General features: G+C 37.5%; 1 protein-coding gene and 1 long non-coding RNA gene across 11 annotated transcripts in view; one reads left to right on the top strand and one right to left on the bottom strand.

Annotated features, from left to right (window-relative positions):
* Window positions 1-4,976, bottom strand: part of LOC106875006 (uncharacterized) — a 60,473-nt gene extending 55,497 nt beyond the window's left edge. Inside the window, exons 1-2 of one of the 8 annotated variants that reach the window (XM_089362581.1) lie at window positions 4,577-4,974; window positions 3,458-3,482 (exon numbers count right to left, since the gene is read on the bottom strand). Coding sequence is in view for 1 of the 8 variants with exons in the window: in XM_089362580.1 (XP_089218706.1) it covers window positions 3,697-3,703 (7 nt within the window). In the remaining 7 variants the exon portion in view is untranslated. Of the gene's footprint in view, window positions 1-1,958; window positions 2,299-3,457; window positions 3,594-3,683; window positions 4,468-4,576 lie in introns of those variants that run through there. The other 7 variants (XM_089362582.1, XM_089362584.1, XM_089362580.1 and 4 more) reach the window with 7 other exon arrangements.
* The window catches only part of LOC149132659 (uncharacterized), a 65,861-nt gene continuing 47,907 nt past the window's right edge, over window positions 2,289-20,242 (top strand). The window contains exon 1 of one of the 3 annotated variants that reach the window (XR_016244264.1): window positions 2,289-3,386. This is a non-coding gene — a long non-coding RNA (uncharacterized LOC149132659). Of the gene's footprint in view, window positions 3,387-3,460; window positions 3,598-20,242 lie in introns of those variants that run through there. The other 2 variants (XR_016244265.1, XR_016244266.1) reach the window with 2 other exon arrangements.

Genomic DNA, 20,242 nt, shown 5'->3' with positions numbered 1-20,242 from the left:
CGATCGCGAGATGTTGAACGGTTCCGATAGATGGCCGTTCACCCATATGACCGAGCAGATGCCGCTGTATAAAGCAGCTATTCACTCGCGGAAGACCGGACCGAAACCAGCTGCCAGTTATCGATGGTCGACCCTATCGAAGGCTTTAGACTGATCTAAATTGATCAAAGCCCCACCCGCGCCAGCTTCGTTACCCACCCTCTCTATGATGTAGCGCATTAGATGGAGGTTGTCGTGGATAGACCTGGTCGGCACAGCGCATGTCTGCGCCTTGCCGATCAGTTTGCCCACGACAGGCGCCAATCTCTTGGCTAGCACCTTGGCCAAGATCTTCAACTCTGTGTTGAGCAAAGTGATGGGCCTAAAGTTCCCTATAATGTCCCCCTTGTTTGGGTCCTTTCTTAGCAAAGCCACCACTCATCGACAAACAAAAGCAGTTTTGTTGCCAGTTGCAGTAGACGTTTGCCAAGACGCCCGCAAACAAGTCTGGCATTGACGTATAAAGCTCGTAAGGCAGACCATCCAAACCCGGCGATCTACCTCTCGTGCAGCCTTTCATCGCTTCCTGTACTTCCCAGGTAGATATGGGTCCTTTGCAGCACTCGGCCTCACTGGTCGAGAGTTGCGGCAGGCCGTCTAGGTACACACCGAAGTCTGTTCCGTCGTCCGTCCTACCGTTCGTCCCGAACTATCGAGCAAAGTGCTGCTGAAAGGCTGAACACATCTGCTTTGGTTCCGAAATCTCGCAGTCGTTCTGGTCCACCAAAGACCGAATGGTCGCTCTGTTCCCACGCTTCGCCTCAACCACGCGGGGCCCCATCGAGCGGCCTTAGTCCCCTCCCCGCTGACCGAAAGTGCTTTAGCTCTGACAACGCAGCTTTCATGCTTGGCATCAAAGTGTTGGTCGAGGGCCAACTTCGCTGCTAACACGTCGGTTGCGATGCCTGTCCTAAGAGCCTCGTCTAGTTTGTTAACTAAATCCCGATCTGTTTTCTTACTTTCTACAGCTAGAACCTTACTAAACCTAATTGATTCTGCTCTAATTGCCCGCTTCAGGGCGAACCACCACTTGTTGTTGATGATTTGCCCCGGTTAAAGCCCTCTTAACTAATAAACTAATCCAGTCTCTGTAGGCTTTGCACGCCGTTATTGACGTGTTTAGCTTCCAGTAACCGGGGCCTTGTCTATGAAGCCTATCTAAGTCGACCGTACAGATCACGAATTTGTGGTCCGTGTAGCCGACTATGTTGAATTGTGGACACCCCATGCTATCCTTATCCGCTGGCCTACAGAAAAATCTAAGTACGATCTAAACGACCCGATGCGATTAGTCCAAGTCCACATTGGCACATTCGGGTTGTCTAGTCGATACCTGTCGGACAGCTGAAAGCGTTTGAGCAGGTTGGCGAGGCTCTTGCATCCCCCTTTCCTATTAGATGCTCCCGCACCCACCCTATCGATACGTTCATCTAGGACAGCGTTCCAGTCCCCAACTAGCACTAAAGTGCGAGAAGTACCTTGGAAAACCTCCAGACGTTTGAAATAATCCGACTGCCCTGCTCCTGTCGGAGCGTAAGCAACCAGTAGTCTGAAAGCAGCGCCATCACTACTATCGACGTCCAGGACCACCAACTTACCTTCCGGATTCAGGAAGACTGACCTTATTTTCAAGTCTAGGCCTTTCCGAAATAGCACCGCAGTACCTCCACCGCCCGCTCCCGGCTGACACGGAGATAGGAAAATCTTGTACCCGCCAAAAAGGGCTGCTAATTACTGCGGGTTGGAGAGCCTGGTTTCGCTAATGGCTGCTACATCTACACTGTAAGACCTCTGGTCGTTCAACAGGTGACCTTGTTTCCAAGGCGACCCGAGGCCTCTCACATTTATGCTTCCGATTCTGAGAATTACCATGTTTTTTTAAAAAAGTAAAGTATTAGAGGAGAAAAAGCTCTACTTACTGTTTTCTGGTGGGGTGGCTCCCCTATGTTTTCGTGTGGGTGTTTCCACTAAATTCCGATAAAGGCTTTGGGAGAAGCTTCTCCCTAGCGGCCCAACATCATTCGGAAACTTTTCTTTTATTTTATTATAGTTTTCTTGGGTAATAATAATATCAAAGATCTTCACCAGTTAACAAAAAAAAAAAAAAAGAAAAAGAAAAAACAGCCTGCTGGGTGTTAACAATCTATTCGTTTGCGAGTTATTAACACCCAGCAGGCTGGGTTTTTTTTTTTTTGTTCTTGTTAACGGGTGAAGATCTTTATATTAACCAAAATTCCCAGATTCGTAATCTGTACATTTTTCTACGTGGATTAAAAAAAAATACAAATTCGAAAAAAGTTAAAAATTAAGAAAATGGAATGGGGTTGAGGGTAGTAAAATTTTGAAATGTGATCTCTGGGCAAAATCGTATTCCCCTACTTCGAAAACAGATTGGAAAAATTATGAAAAACTGAAACGGGTGATGTACACATTCTTTACCTCCGCCGAAGGTCCTTCGTTTCGTATTGTTGACATTTACAGGGTGTTTTTACGAATCTAGGAAAAGTACAGAATGCGATTTTTAAAACCAAACCAGACTTGCTTTTTAAACGGTTGCCAGACTTTAATGTTATAAACACCCAGATATTCACAATTTCATTAACTTTACATTGGAAACAGCTTATTTGTTTTAATTTTAGACACACCTTTTCTTTCTATAATTAAGATGCACGTATTTAGATTGTTTTTTAATTTCAGAAACATCGGAAAAATTAATCAATGAAATAAAAAATATGACAATTTCAAATAATTTTCTAATATTATTTTACTTGACGATGTAGTCCATAAAAGTGAAAGCAGGCAACATGATTAAAAACTGAAAGAAAAACAGTGTACCAGGAAAATGAAACTTAAAAGGATATCCTATCAGTTTATAAAAATAACGATGATTTACAGCCGAAGTACTCTTTGCATATTGTCTTGTGTTTGGAAGCATTATCTGTTCCACTTAAAGAAAATTTAAAATATTACTCTTTATAATTTAATTTAATTTAATAAAGATGAAAATCTTAAGGAGATGCATTGAATACGCACCCTACTTCCTTCTTCTCAACCCCGCCAAATTTCCTTCAAACTCCCGTAACTATCATTTACGATATTTTAACGAATGACTTTTTTTCTTTTTTATTTACTTCTCAGTTCGTCTTCTCCACGACTTTCGTTGGATTCGGTATAAACTTTTTCCTGTACTTAGTGATTGTGTTAGTAGATGGATATCAGTGTGAAATATTAATTAATAAAATATAACACTTCTATTGAAGGTTAAATAACATTACATTAGTACAACAGATAATGAGAGAATTGAAGAGATGTCGGTGAAACAAAAAGTTGTGGAAAAAGAAAATAAAGTAAGTTGTGTTATTTAAATCGAGGATTGTAACTATCATAACATTTAGAGGAGAGTTCAAATATTACTTACGGTCGCCGAGATTCGTAACTTTTAACTATAAGTAAATAAAATGAAACTAATTTTTCTTACGTCACCGATTGAAAAGTAGGGCGATTCGGGGAATATTTTCATCTTATCTTGAACAACAGCAACAAATAAATATGAATCTGGTGAGTTGCCTCTATATGGCTTTTTCATTTTATTGTATTCCACATGCCGAAGCACTTGTAATTCATATTAAAAAAACCTTTCTTACCCCTTCATCGTACCTTTCATGTTTAAAAATTATTTATTCTTCGGTGGAGTTTCGGATCACGTAAGTTGGATTTCTCCGTTTTGACAGGGATATTGACTTTATTTATTTATTTACCACTTCGGCCTTCGAAAGGATAAGGGGCATCTTTCTTTTGAAAAAAAGTTTGAAAATTAAAATTTTTTTTTTGTAACCCCACCCTTCCAGACTGATTTTGACCAATTTTTTGGCACTACGCGCTTAAAAACTATGGGAGAAGCTTTTTCGGTTAAAAAAAAAAAATAATAATGAATATTTTCACACGAAAAAGTGTGTGATTTAGGGGAGATTTGGCAGTTGTTTCTAGCACGCTCCATGACCACTTTCTTTGTTACTCTGACATGGATTGATATTTCTCGATTTTTTTTTTCACACCATAAATACACTTATGCTATTTATAAAATTTGGGAAATTCATGATTACCCCCCCCCCCCCCCCCCATGTTTCTGTTTATAATTTTAAAATATTGAAGAGCCTGTGAAGGTAATTGCTGGGATTTAGCTACAGTGAGTTGAAAAAGAGATAATAACATACTTTTTTCTGAGTATGCGGAAAAATATGGACATTACGATTCTGATAAAAATTTCAAAACATTTCTGTAGTTACGGTTAGAGTTAGTGTTGGGAGAAAAAAGTCAAAATGTAAGAATTTGTGGGGCGGGGAATTTCACAATGCCGATTTTTGTAACCTCCGTATCCGAAGACGGGGTGTTTTGTTTGGCTATTGTTTCTTGCACGTCCCACGACCACTTCCTTTTTTTTTTTCAGTACGATACAAAAACTAAAGGAACTATGTTTATTCCGTGTTTATCGATTTTTTTTTTTTTTCAACAAAAATTACATTTTTTTCACACTTACTATTTCTGTAAAAACTTTGGCGAAGGTAAAGCGTATGTATCCCACTCCGCTTCCGTTTTTTTTCTTGTTTTCTTTAAATTTCTTCGGATTTATATGTTTTCTATATAGGAGATTACGATTTTAATTTCTCTCTTCCTCAGCCCAATTTCTTAATTTTCACTTGTTTCGAATTTAAAAAAAAAATTCTCTTAGAAAAATATGGAGATTACGAAATTGGAAAAAATTTCGGTTAATGTTTACAGTATTACTCGGAAACGAAATTAAAAGAAAAAGTGCAACGGGTGTAAAAAAAAAAAACCTGTAGGAAATGAATATGAAAACAAAAATGCGCGGAAAGCAAAGGGATGGGGAGGACTTCGGAAAATTCACAGGATCCGAGTTTTTCCCCTCATAACTTTTAGGAAAATGGGGTTTTTTTTTAATGAAATTTTATATAGATACCTTTTAAATCGGTATAGATTACGATTATAAAGAAATTTGTGGGTAAAATATTTTCCAAGGGGATTGGGAGAAGACTTCGAAAAATTCACAAGATCCGAGGTTTTCGCCCATAACTTTGAGGAAAATAGATATCTTTTAATGAAGTTGTATATGAATACCTTTCAAACGACATGCATTACGGATGCCTAATGTGCCGTAAACCCCTTATTTTTGTTCGAGGAAGAAAATGGTGGGGGACCCCCCCAAAATGCGTTTTTGAACGTGAGATACGAAACTGCATTAACCACTTTTTAAAACCCATATTTTAAGATAACATTTTGCAGAAATACGTTTTCTAGAGTGTGGATTACATTAGACTGAAAATTCAAACAAGTTTGAAAAGAATAAGTGAAAATGCTGAAGTTATAAAAATTAGTGGTAACGAAATTTGGACAGGAGAGAGAAAGAATGATACAAAATCCTTACAAGAACCACGTTATATACAATTATATACAATTTCATTAAAAGATATCCATTTTCCTTAAAGTTACGAGGGAAAAAAATCAGATCTTGTGAATTGTCTGAAGTCCTATCCCCACCCCTCCGGAAAGGATTTTACCCACAAATTTCTTTATAATCGTAATCTATGCCGTTTGAAAGGTATCTATATAAAAATTCATTAAAAAACCCCATTTTCCTAAAAGTTACGAGGGAAAAACTCGGATCTTGTGACTCTTCCGAAGTCTCCCCCCCCCATCCCGTTGCTTTCCGCGCATTTTTGTTTTCATATTCATTTCCTACACACATTTCTACACCCGTTGCATTATTTTTTGGGATCTTTTTTAAAACGGGGGCCACATTTTTCATTAACGAAACACTTTGAAACTTGGAACACTGGTAGAATGTGTCATATAAAACATCTTTTTCTCTTAGTCTTCTTTAAAAAAAAAAGAAATCCATAAGTTAATCCATGTTAAAGTTGTCGTTAGGGTTAAAGCAAATTTAAAATGAAAAAAGCAAATAAAACGAAGGTATGGAGATTAAATACGCTTTACATCGCTTAATCAGCCAAAGGAGTAAATATAAACAACTGAATACTTGTCAGTGATTGGTTGAAATTATCGAAATAAGACAATTTTTTACATGAAATAAATTCGAATACAAAAATATTTTTCTGTTCTATAACACAAAATAGATAAGTATACGAAGTTTGAAAGTCTTTCCGTACCAAAAACACTACGTAAAACATTAATGAAAAATGTGGCCCCCGTTTTAAAATAGATTCATTTTTTGTATTTCGTTTCCGGGTAATATTGTAAGCATTAACCAAAAGTTCTTTTTAAAATTTTAATTAGAAAATACCCTATTCCCCTATCGCTCACCCGCCTTCACTCTCCGTCAGAAAGCTAAAAACTCCGAATGTTTCACTTTCGTCTGATGTTTCACGCATGTGTAGATTTCACCTGAAAGAGCAGGTAAAAACATATCAAACCACCACCAGAAAACTCGACATGCTAGAAACAACAGCTAAACGACATTTAAAAAAAAAGATAACGTAATCACTAGCTACATATTTTCTACGATTTCTGAACAAAGTTCATTTTAAGTTTATAGAGTACCGCAGTTCCCCATGTATAGGTAATAACTTTTTTTCTAAACAATAGTCATGATTCTTCCATAATATAAGTTTTTACAAAATAAAAACAAAGAAAAGAAAAAAAAAGAGAAATAAAACATCAATGCAGCACCAAATGCTTCAATCGGTGGCACATTACAAGGTTCAGTGGAACCTACTGAAGCAAGCCAGCACGCTTGCAGCATTACCACTGGCGGGGCTAGGCGTTGGAAAAGCCGGGCAACCTCACGAGCTTCATCAGAAACCTCGGTGTATCGAGCTGCCAATGATGACAAGAACTTCGCGGTTAGTGGCCCACGGGTTGGAAGAAATAGTTTACTGCCAGGTCCGGATACTTCAGGGTTTTGTTTCGTTCGACAACGGAAGCAATCTTCCAAAAAGTAAAAATAATAGAAATAAACTAACAGTGCAACGGAAGGCCAGTAATGCAACCAACCGTTAAGAAAGAATGCAGACAGGTAAGGATATAGAAAAACACTGACCTGCCCCACCCCTTCTATTTTTCAATGGCACACTCAGGATTAGAACTTAAGTACTTAGTACTTAAAAATCGATTTGAAAAATGTTTTAAGAAAACTAATTTGAAGCAAGAATAACAAAAACATAAAAAAAACCCCCAAAAGTTTACTAACGAGGCTGGTCATAGACTTGTCTAGGAAGACGAAGACATGACACTGAACAAAAGCAACGTCAACAGTTTGATTCGGCTTAATGAAAGTTTTGCGGGCCTCTAACCGAAGGCCGTCTCTTTCAAACTTAGATTACTAACTGGAGAAATACAGGAAGCCCAAGATGACTACTGGAATTGCTATTGGTGAAAACAGGTCACATGGTGTCAGAATAAGATTGGTTTTACACACACTCACACAAACATATTTTTATGCAATCCTAACGTGCATACGCAAAGACCAGCATCAGGAACCTGTCGTCAAACATGGGTGTTTTCGAACACAAGACGATGCTCGGCGTCTGGTAGGATTATGAAGTGATAATTTACTACGAGTTCGTTCTGGACAGTCGAACCCAGCGATGCTAACCTATACTCCGAACTGCTGGAGAGGATGTATGCTGTTGTACGGTAAAAATACCCGGCATTGGTTAACAGAAAGCGAGATCTTCTGCAGCAAAACAACACGGCATAACTACAGGGTTTTACCCCCCAGACTTTGAGAGGTCATAACTTTCAGAAAAATGAATTTTTTTAATGAAATTTTCTACGCATATAGTATTAACTATGTAGAATCCGAATATACAAAAAATTCCGGTGAAAGTTTTTGGGAATGGGGGTGGGGGACAATTGTCGGAAATTCCAACGGAGTCCACTTAAATTCCTCTTAACTTCCAGGAAAATTAATATTTTTTCGTGAAATTTTCTACAAATAAACCTTGATGTATGTACATATCGTGCATGTAGGAATTTTGAAGGAAACAACTGCAGGTTATTTTTGAGAAGCGTTCCCCTCTCGGTGGTGTTTCGGAGCAAGTCGTCCATATTTGTTTCATTTTTGTCGATTATGTGCGTATGTGCATCCGTAGATTTCTAGACAGTGAAGAGAAGCCGTCATAAGAAAACTTTCGTTACAAATAACTTGCACACGATTTTTTTTTCTCAATAGAAGTAAATTCCAAAGTAAACGTTTCTAGTAGAGAAGTAGAAGAGAACAGGAGCAAAGATAGGAATATACACGCACGGTTAAATATAGAAACTATCACAGTGTCGCTTCCCGAAGAATTTTTAAATGTTAGCTTTCCGAAACTTTTTTTCAATCTTGCAAAAACACGAAGATTAAGAATAAACAGAAAAAGTACACAAATATATTTTACATACCTGTTGTATACGCCGGTTTTGTTTTTTTCACTTTAAAGGTGGATTAATCCCAACAAAATAACAAGTTTAGTCACTGTTTCAGTACGTTTGTGTTCTTCATTGATCTTATGTGAAATCTTGTATTAGTTAAAAAATGTTTGTTTAAAAAGAAAGTATGTCATGTGTATTTAAAATGTGTATTGCTCAGCAATTTGAGCAAAGAGGTGCTCAAACTGTCTAGTGGAGTACCTCTTCCGCCACATGAATTCTATTAAATACGTGGAAAACAACTCGGATGAGGTACCATAAAGTTGCCGATATTTGCGCTTAGCATGCGCCCACATTCCTTCTACATGATTTGTATGTACACCTGTGGCTTCATCAACAAATGAAACTGAGTGGTTTACCGTTAAATGCAGGAACCCTTGCTGCTGCAAATTGCGATAACCTGCCCATTCATCGGTGAAAATGATGCTTCCTGGACGGACATGTTGCCGGATAATGGATTCCAAGGAATCCATGGACCGGCTATTATCCGGGCATATAGATAAAAAGCAATTGGCGGGGTTGTCCAATTCAACCCCACCCAACACCCAAGTGCCGTCGTAGTGTACACCCCGCCGATACTTTCGGTGCATGAATTTCGATTCATCGATGGCAACTACGACATCAGGGCCGCCAATCATTATTGGGTTAGCAATTAGGTGTTGTGCCAGGATATCTCGGCAGAAATTGGCCCAATCCACCACAGTGGACCAACTCGCAATTTGTAGTTCGTGCATAATTCTACGCAAGGGCACATCAATAGACCACCAATACAAAAAGAGCAGTATTGTTTTCAAAGGCAAATTGCTCTTTTCGAAAATGAACAATTGTGGACACAGTCACAGACATGCGCTGCTGCTAAAAGTCCATATCTTTTCAGCCATTCAATGAGATGGTCCTGGTCACGGCTGATTTCATACAAATCATCCAAGCGAAACGGAGGACATTGCATAATATTCATCCTGAGTGGCAACAGAATAAATTCGCTTGGATGATTTGTATGAAATCAGCCGTGACCAGGACCATCTCATTGAATGGCTGAAAATGCTTTTCTATTAGAAAAGGATCGTTTTTCCAAAAGAGCAATTTGCCTTTGAAAACAATACTGCTCTTTTTGTATTGGTGGTCTATTGATGTGCCCTTGCGTAGAATTATGCACGAACTACAAATTGCGAGTTGGTCCACTGTGGTGGATTGGGCCAATTTCTGCCGAGATATCCTGGCACAACACCTAATTGCTAACCCAATAATGATTGGCGGCCCTAATGTCGTAGTTGCCATCGATGAATCGAAATTCATGCACCGAAAGTATCGGCGGGGTGCGCACTACGACGGCACTTGGGTGTTGGGTGGGGTTGAATTGGACAACCCCGCCAATTGCTTTTTATCTATATGCCCGGATAATAGCCGGTCCATGGATTCCTTGGAATCCATTATCCGGCAACATGTCCGTCCAGGGAGCATCATTTTCACCGATGAATGGGCAGGTTATCGCAATTTGCAGCAGCAAGGGTTCCTGCATTTAACGGTAAACCACTCAGTTTCATTTGTTGATGAAGCCACAGGTGTACATACAAATCATGTAGAAGGAATGTGGGCGCATGCTAAGCGCAAATATCGGCAACTTTATGGTACCTCATCCGAGTTGTTTTCCACGTATTTAATAGAATTCATGTGGCGGAAGAGGTACTCCACTAGACAGTTTGAGCACCTCTTTGCTCAAATTGCTGAGCAATACACATTTTAAATACACATATACATGACATACTTTTTTTTTAAACAAACATTTTTTAACTAATACAAGATTTCACATAAGATCAATGAAAAACACAAACGTACTGAAACAGTGACTAAACTTGTTATTTTGTTGGGATTAATCCACCTTTAAAGTGAAAAAAACAAAACCGGCGTATACAACAGGTATGTAAAATATATTTGTGTACTTTTTCTGTTTATTCTTAATCTTCGTGTTTTTGCAAGATTGAAAAAAAGTTTCGGAAAGCTAACATTTAAAAATTCTTCGGGAAGCGACACTGTGATAGTTTCTATATTTAACCGTGCGTGTATATTCCTATCTTTGCTCCTGTTCTCTTCTACTTCTCTACTAGAAACGTTTACTTTGGAATTTACTTCTATTGAGAAAAAAAAATCGTGTGCAAGTTATTTGTAACGAAAGTTTTCTTATGACGGCTTCTCGTCACTGTCTAGAAATCTACGGATGCACATACGCACATAATCGACAAAAATGAAACAAATATGGACGACTTGCTCCGAAACACCACCGAGAGGGGAACGCTTCTCAAAAATAACCTGCAGTTGTTTCCTTCAAAATTCCTACATGCACGATATGTACATACATCAAGGTTTATTTGTAGAAAATTTCACGAAAAAATATTAATTTTCCTGGAAGTTAAGAGGAATTTAAGTGGACTCCGTTGGAATTTCCGACAATTGTCCCCCACCCACATTCCCAAAAACTTTCACCGGAATTTTTTGTATATTCGGATTCTACATAGTTAATACTATATGCGTAGAAAATTTCATTAAAAAAATTCATTTTTCTGAAAGTTATGACCTCTCAAAGTCTGGGGGGTAAAACCCTGTAGTTATGCCAACAACACAATATCATATACCGCTCGAACGACTCAGAATAAATTCCAGAAACTTGAAGGAGTCGAACTGATCCCACACCCAGCACATAGTCCGGACCTAGTTCCTCGGATTATTACTTGTTCCGATCCATGGCTCGCTAACTACGCTCGCGGTGCTTCAACAACCAAGAGGTGGAAGCTTCGGGGAAGTAGTTCTTCGCCTCGAAAAGAAAACTGTGGCTTCACACGATGGCCTCTATTTTGAATGTGAGGCTGCTTTTGTTGTAACTTGACGAATAATGCAAATAAGTTTCTAAAATATTGCAAAGCTTTTGACTCAACACAATAATTATAAGTATGAATGAAGAAATATGCGGTGGCTCTAAAATTCACAGAATTGAAATGATAGGCTGTAAATACAATCAAGCCAACAATACATTTTCCGCGAAATATTTTTTCTTTTTCAGCGTGTCGCACTTAGTCCTTTAGAAGGTCTCGTGTAGAATTTTAACGTGGGTTACTGGAACAGTTAAGCTTATTTTTGATTTTTCAGTGCTTTTCAGCTTTGAATTTTCGAAAACTCATGAAAAATCTTGAGTATATTCTCTGAACTTGGTTTTGGTATCATTAGAAAAGTAATGAGCCAAACAATTATTTGGTACTTATTTCAGTGTCATTTAATGAAATCTTACAGAATTTTGGAATAACTTCTTTCATTTATTTTATACATATATTAGCGCTTTCATTCGTCTTTCGAACTTGTCAAATATAATTCTGTGAAAATACAGAGATCTTGCTTATTTATATAAAAACAGGTGTTTTGGGGGGTTTTGTTTATAACAGAACATTGGTTTTTTTGGGGTGAGGCTTTGGAGACCATGGAAGATGTATAAGCAGATAGATAGACAGGCAGATAGAAAGATAGATAGATAGACTGATAGTCAGACAGATAAAGAGATGGATGGGGTAAAAGAGAGAGAGAAGGGCCATTGTATTGAAATGGTCTTTTTAAGGAGAGTCAAAAAAAAAAAGGGGGTAAAAGCTTGTTTACTACTTACTCTATTGTTTTGAGAGGGTTTCTAGGGATGGTAGAAGAAGGAAGAAAAGAAAAAAGGAAGAAGAGAGAGAAAAAAAAAGAGAATAATAAATAGAAAATATAAAGAAAACAAAAAATGTCTTCCTGTTTTTTCTTTGCTTTTAGTTCTTTCCTTTTATATTCTTTGTCCTTTCTTTTTATATACTTTGAGTCCTTTTTAGAATATATTCCTGTCATACATTCATTTATTTATTTATTTTTGGTAAGGTGTAATTCTGCATGAGAGTATATTAGTATAATATTCGTAAATTTGAAAAATCAAATTAGTAAAATCAACTAGTAAAAATAACTATATATATCATATCACACACATATATATACATACAAAACGTATTCCTTGTTTTTCTTTTTTCTCTTTCAAACATTTAACTTTGGGGAAAACTTTTTTATGAAGAGTAGTTCCATTGCCTTTCGGCATTGCGGATCGTTCCGTGTACATTTATAAAAGGGAAAGATTTTGAACTTTCCGTCTCCGCATATTTCCAGATGTTTACTCAATGGAATCATTCTTAGTTCTTCTTGTCGGATATGTTGCCTGTGAATTCTTGCACGTTGACAGAGTGAGTTATTCGTTTCGCCAATGTAATTTTCTTTACAGTTTGGACAGGTGATGCAGTATATGAGATTTTGTGTTTTGCAGTTCATATCTGCATTTTTTTAAAAAATAGATCCGTTCTTGAATTTTATGTGGGAACCACTTTCTATGTATTTGTAGTTGTTGGTATTGTTACACGTTCCACATATCCTATCACCACATTCTTTTACTATGAATTCTGGTTTAGTCTCTGATCTGAATTCTGCCCTTGTGAGGTGTTTTTTAAGGTTTTTTTGGTTGGCGTCTGCTATTCCGTAAGGTGTTTTTTCAATCAGAGTTTTCATCTTGGGGCTTTGAAGGAGTATAGGCAAGTTTGATTTTATGACGTGGAATATTTTAGTTATTCTAGGACTGTATGTGTTAATGAACGGAATCGTGTTTTCATTAAATTTTTCCTTTGGTGTCCGTAGTTGGGTGATATTCAGTTCCATTGCCTTTTTAATTCCTTCATTAATTAGGCCTAAGGGGTATTTTTGTATAGTAAGGAAGCCTTTCAGTTCGTTGAGTCTGGTTTCACGCGTTTTAGGGTCACTTACTATAGCACAGATGCGTCTGGCCATGCTGTATGGGATGTTTCTTTTGATATGTGATGGGTGACAAGAATAGAAGTTTAAATATTGGTGTGTATCGGTTTTTTTGTAAAATATGTCTGTTGTGACTATGCAGTTTTGTATTTTTATGTGGATATCCAGGAATGGTAGTTCATTGCAACTGGATTCTGTTGTGAATTTGATGGAAGGGTGAAGTGCGTTTAGTATATTGTAAAATAAATTTAGATCTTCAGTTGATTTTTCCCAAAAAATGAAACAATCATCCAGGAAGCGTTTCCATTTTTTAATGTTATGTTTTTGTATTCTTGGTCAAAAGTTTTTTCCACTTCCTCATAGAGCTTTTCTTCTAAGTATCCCATAACTAAGTTTGCATATGAGGGCGCAAATCGCGTACCCATAGCCGTGCCCTTATCTGCCGATATGTTTTGTTGTCGAATTTAAAGGTATTTTCCTCTAGCACTAGACCTGTGGCCTTGGTGATGAAGTCAGTCTTGAAGCGATCATTTATCCGTTCTCTATGTTTTTCTACCCAGTGTTTGATTGCTTCTAGGCCTAAACTGTGAGGTATATTGGTATAGAGATTAGTGACATATATATGTTGTTGGCACTCCGTCGCTTACGACGTCGAGGGTTCCAGTTGATCCGATCAATGGAACAGCCTGCTCGTGAAATTAACGTGCAGGTGGCTGAGCACTCCACAGACACGTGTACCCTTAATGTAGTTCTCGGGGATATTCAGCGTGACACAGTGTGACAAGGCTGACCCTTTGAATTACAGGCACAACAGAAACAGGAAGTAAGAGTGAGAAAAAGTTGTGGTGAAAGAGTACAACAGGGTTCGCCACCACCCCTTGCCGGAGCCTTGTGGAGCTTTAGGTGTTTTCACTCAATAAACACTCACAAGGCCCGGTCTGGGAATTGAAACCGCGATCCTGTGACCACGAGTCCACTGCCCTAACCACTGGGCCATTGCGCCATATATATAGATGAGAATGTGTGTGTGTGTCTGTGTGAATCCTTAAAACTTGAGAACTACACAACCAATTTCATTCAAATTTTACACATGCCTTCAGAGGCCAAAAATTTTTTTAACTTCTTGCCTAGTGCGAGCCTATTTCAGGATTACGTGTCAAAAGTGAAAGAGTAACATCTCTATTGTAATGTCAGATAGTTTCACTTTAATACTGAAACTATTAAAGTGAAACTATTATCTCAAATATATACAGGCATACATACATATATGTAGATGTATAGGCGCAGGAGTGGCTGTGTGGTAAGTAGCTTGCTTACCAACCACATAGTTCCAGGTTCAGTCCCACTGCGTGGTACCTTGGGCAAATGTTTTCGATTATAGCCTCGGGCCAACCAAAGCCTTGTAAGTGGATTTGGTAGACGGAAACTGAAAGAAGCCCGTCGTATATATGTATATATATTATAAACACACAGACACACACCAATACTTGAACTTTAAATTGTGCCATCCACCCCATACAAAATGCAATATCCCATACTGCCTAGCCAGGAGAATATGTACTATTGTAGAGGATATAGAGACCAGAAATCAGCGCCTGATGGAACTGAAAGAATTTCTGATAAAGCAAAAGTACTCGTCACGACTCATAGAAAATGGTATTCAGCGGGCTTCGAAAATACCCATACAACAACTGAGGACACCGCAAAGAAGAGACAGACAGGAAAGATCATTCCATTTATAGTGACACAAAATCCATGCCACCAGAACATCTTTAATATCGCCAAAGCGAACTTACCGATCCTTGCACAAAGTAAGGAATTGAGAAATATCATTACAGATCAAAATAGAACTCTCAGTAAGAGACGACCTAAAAACTTGAAAAAGCTATTAACAAAGGCAAGGTTTGACCTCAGCAACAAAAATCAAACATTCACTGTATCCAAATGCAATGATAGGGGATGTGGTACATGCCGATCAAGTCATACCGGCCCATATATGAACACAAAAACAGGGAAAATATTCACCAATGCGAACATGAACTGCAAAAGTAGAAATCTAATCTACTGCATCAAATGCCCTAATTGTGAAGAACTGTACGTTGGCCAGACAGGTAATGCACTATCGGAACGCTCACGGGTGCATCGACAACAGATTAAAAACCCAGAAGTCCGCCAAATACCACTGAGTAACCATCTGGCAACATGTGGTCATCAAACTTTTATTATATTTCCATTCCATAAACTTTACAACCAGAATGAAATTGAGAGAAAATGCAAAGAAAAGGACTTTATTAAGAAATTCAAACCTACTCTTAACAAACAATGATTAAATTTATCCTACTTGGGGTTTAAAAAGCTGATCCCTATAACTAAAACACAAAAAATCTCTCAAACGTCATCATTTCTAAAAATAAACTTCGCATCATTTCTAAAAATAAACTTCGCATCATTTCTAAAAATAGCCAAACACCTACTGGGGTTTTAAAATCTTATCCATATAACCAAAACACACAAAAAATCTCTCAAATGTCATCATTTCTAAAAATAAACTTGGCATCAATTCTAAAAATAGCCAAACACATACTGCTGCTGTCCAAAGGAATAGGTATAAAAGACAGAAAACCAGCCAGTCTATTACAGTCTGTTACAGTCTGTCATACTAGCCATGATGAAATACCACAAGGTATAGAAAATACGTATTCGCCTTAATATATTTAATCCTTTATATTGAACACTCAATATTTCATATATTCAATAAGACATTCAATACTTCATTTCATTGTACCATCCATTTTTATATTATATATTATATTATATATTCCATATTCTATATCCCACATTAATTTTACCAGAATATAAATAAAACATAAAAAACAGACAGAGTTGGAACTCTTTTAAATAAAATAATATATATATAAAGTGTAGTATATTGCCACTTAAGTGTGGCTGACCCCTAGGGGTGGATGTTACTGTTGCTTTTAGCCCCAGGAGGACATCTCCTCCAGCTGGCTTATCGACACACGACTGTGTCCTGTTTGCCAAGGGAGTTATCCCTCTCACCACGACCAGCTGGTCGTGGTGAGAGGGATAACTCCCTTGGCAAACAGGACACAGTCGTGTGTCGATAAGCCAGCTGGAGGAGATGTCCTCCTGGGGCTAAAAGCAACAGTAACATCCACCCCTAGGGGTCAGCCACACTTAAGTGGCAATATACTACACTTTATCGTGCAGTTACTGTTAATACTTCATTTAGAGAATTAATATATATATATATATATATATATATATATATGTGTGTGTGTGTGTCTGTGTTTGTTCCCCCAACATCACTTGACAACCGATGATGGTGTGTTTATGTCCCCGTAACTTAGCGGTTCGGCAAAAGAGACCGATAGAATAAGTACTAAGCTTACAAAGAATAAGTCCTGGGGTCGATTTGCTCGACTAAAGGCGGTGCTCCAGCATGGCTGCAGTCAAATGACTGAAACAAGTAAAAGAGTAAAGAGTATATATATATAGATGTACACATATATATACACATATATACATGCATACATATAACCCCCCCCCCAACACACAGACATATACATAGGTGGAGGTGTTGCTGTTTGGTAAGAAACTTATTTCCAAAACATATGGCCCTGCGTTCAGTACCACTGTGTGGTAGCTTGGCATGTGTCCTCTGCTCAGAAACTGAAAGAAATTAATCGTATATATAAGTATGTATATATGTAAGTGTATGGGTGTGTCTTTGTCTCTGTGTTTCTCCCTCATCACTGCTTCACAACTGCTGTTCGTTTATTTACATCCCCCATAACTTAGTGGTTTGACAAGAAAAAACCTTATAGAAAAACCTACCAGGCTTATCAAAATAAAAAAAAAAACCACTAGGCAGTGTCTCGTATTTTTCTTTGCCTACTCAGTTGTATCTATCACATTTTTGGTAAACTTTGTAATTGAAGATTATACAAACATATATGTGTGGTGAGGCAACTACACCGTACTGCCATATCTACATCTAATTAGAGAGATCGCAAAGAGGCATTTAAAACCAATACTAGAAAAAAAAAACTTAAATGTTTGATTTTCGAAAAATTTCCTTTCTGTTCATTTTCATTTCGTCAATTTAGCAGCATCACCCGGCGGATTTACATTTCTCTTAAGCCTACTAGAATTATCCCCCCTGTTAGTATATGGATTAGTTTTATTTCTCTCCCTTGGAACTTACAGACAATCGGCTGGATCAGGTTTTTGTTAATTTGCTTCTCATTTACAAAATACCGCTTGTTCAAACGGTAGAATGCTATGAAAAAAAAAAAAAAAAAAAAGAAACAATATATATATATTTAACTATCTCGTACTTTTAACGTTTATAGAACTATATATGTATTTGTATGTATTGGGCTATCCCATAAATAATGCTGTTTTTTCAATTGCATGAAATAAAAGTCCGAGAGGGACTGGATAAACTACCTGCATCAACTTGCTATAAAAGGAGGTGGTAATTTTAACTTCTGCTTATTCTTAGTACAAGTTTTGAAGAGTGCAGTTCGATTTTAACAGTTATTTTTTCAAAGCTATAATGGAAGTGACAAAAGAGCATATTCGTCATATTTTGCTTTATGAGTTCAATAAAGATAAAAACGCAACGGAAAGTGCGAGGAATATTAATGCAGTATATGGAGATCGGACAATAAGTGTAAGCCAGTGTTAATGGTGGTTCCAGAAATTCCGAGCCGGAAACTACAGCCTAGAAGATGAGCCTCGTCCTGGAAGATCTGTAGAGCTCAATGAGGACGTCCTCCAAACTCTGGTGTAACAAAATCCCATTGTAACTATTGAAGAACTAGCAGGGAAGCTTGGATTTGGTCATTCAGCCAGTCATTCGAGCCAGCGCTAGAAGAAAAACGACCATCTTTGGTTTCAAAATGAAAGGTGTTCTTTCATCAGGGTAATGCTTGGCCACATACAGCAAGGATGACTTTCCAAAGGCTGGAGTAGTTTGAATGGGAAGCGATGCCCCACCCACCATATTCGTTGGACATTGCCCCATTTGATTATCATTTATTCTGCTGTCTACAAAATCATTTGAATGGAAAAAATAGGAATTCTGTAGATGAGGTCAGAAAAGGACTGGAGAAGTATTTTTCATCATGGACAAGTGAATTTTGGAAGAAGGACCTTGTAAGTCTACCAGATAGATGGAAGAGCATTGTTGAAGATGAAGGAAAGTATATTTTAGATTAAAAAAGAACTTTATCTTAATTTTTAAAACTAAAAGAAGTATAAAAAATACCCGCATTATTTATGAGATGACCTAATATTTACGACCATTATTTATGACCATTATTTATGGGATGACCTAATATGTACATTAGGGATACAACATTTTGCAATTCCATAGTCCTGTATCGTATTCTGATGAGCTTTTGCTAGAAAACAATGAAAAACCAATGTTTTCTTTTTGTATTTGATCAAAAAAGTTCACCCATGACTAACTTCAAAATTTTCTACTTGGTTGCATTTGGGTGGATTTCCAAAAACTACAACCCTAGTTGAATAATAAACAAAAAAGGGAAAAAGATCTAAAACGTTTAATCCATAACTGTTAAAAGAACTGTATTCTGCATTCTGGAACAATAAAAAGGTGGTAAAGTCAAATTATCCAATAGCCATGTTGCAGGATGTCATTAGAGAGAATGAAACAATAGCAGATTGGCTTTGTTCTTGCATGACCTTTATTGCTTGCTCACATCCTTGATGAATCTTTTCCTTTTCATGGGCAGCTCAATTAATAATTTTCTTTAACTAACGCTTTGAAACTTCGTATACTGGTAGAATGTGTCATATAGAACATCTTTTACCCTTAGCGTTGTTGAGAAGCTTCTATTTATGAAGTTATTTCATCTTAAAGTTGTATTTCAGTAATTTCAACCAATCAATGACATGTATTCAGCTGAATAAATTTACTGCTGTTGCTTGTCAACAACAACTTCCGGCGGTGTATATTTCGTTTATCAAACCCTAAAATCCCAACCTTAACCGTAACCCTAAAACCCCAACCCTAACCCTAAAACCCTAAAGCTAAAACCAGTACAAAATGCATGAACAATGTCATAAATGAAAAGTACACCGCCGATAGTTGTTGTTGACAAACAACAGCAGTAATTTTATTCAGCTGAATACACATCATTGATTGGTTGAAATTACCGAAATACAACTTGAACATGAAATAACTTCATAAATAGAAACTTTTCTCAACAACGCTAAAAGTAAAAGATGTTTTATATGACACATTCTACCAGTATACAAAGTTTCAAAGTGTTTAGTTAAAGAAAATTGATTAATCAAGTTGCCCATGAAAAGGAAAAGATCCTCATTGATTGCTTCTGCTGATGTTTATTTTTGATGGCTCTTGTTTCCAGTGATTTGTCAAGCATTTCAAAACAGTCTTGTAGGGTAGTAAGACTTGCAATAGGTCTGCATAATCTTCAGCTCTATACATTTGGTCACTGAACCAGTTGTCTACCCAGTCATAAGAGATCAACTGGCAGACCATCTGCAATCTTTCTCTCACATGTGGCATAAGGAAAATGCAAGAAGGGCTAAGATTGCTTGTGAATTCCATCTGGCATTACTGATGCTTGGAATTTTCTGAAACTTGATGAAAGGTAGGTTTCTGTTTTCATGGAAGAACCTGAAGGTATGGGTTAAGTGGAACAGAAACTTCATATCATCTCTCCAGCCAGCTTGATCTTCAATGTCATGAGTTCCATTCTGGAAGGAGCTTTGGAGTTCATAATTTGTCATGAGTTCTTTGACAAAACAATATTCGATGTTAGGTGAATTGCTTTTGCCTGCTAGCTCCTCATCCATAACAACATGCAGGATTCTATCCAAAACATGATGTTGGCATGTTCCTTGCTCAAGAACATCTTCTGTAGTCTAATCA

This window comes from Octopus bimaculoides, chromosome 14, assembly GCF_046866305.1.
Source record: "Octopus bimaculoides isolate indiv1 chromosome 14, ASM4686630v1, whole genome shotgun sequence".
Lineage (NCBI taxonomy): Eukaryota > Metazoa > Mollusca > Cephalopoda > Octopoda > Octopodidae > Octopus > Octopus bimaculoides.
This window is presented reverse-complemented; position numbering and strand designations above follow the sequence as displayed.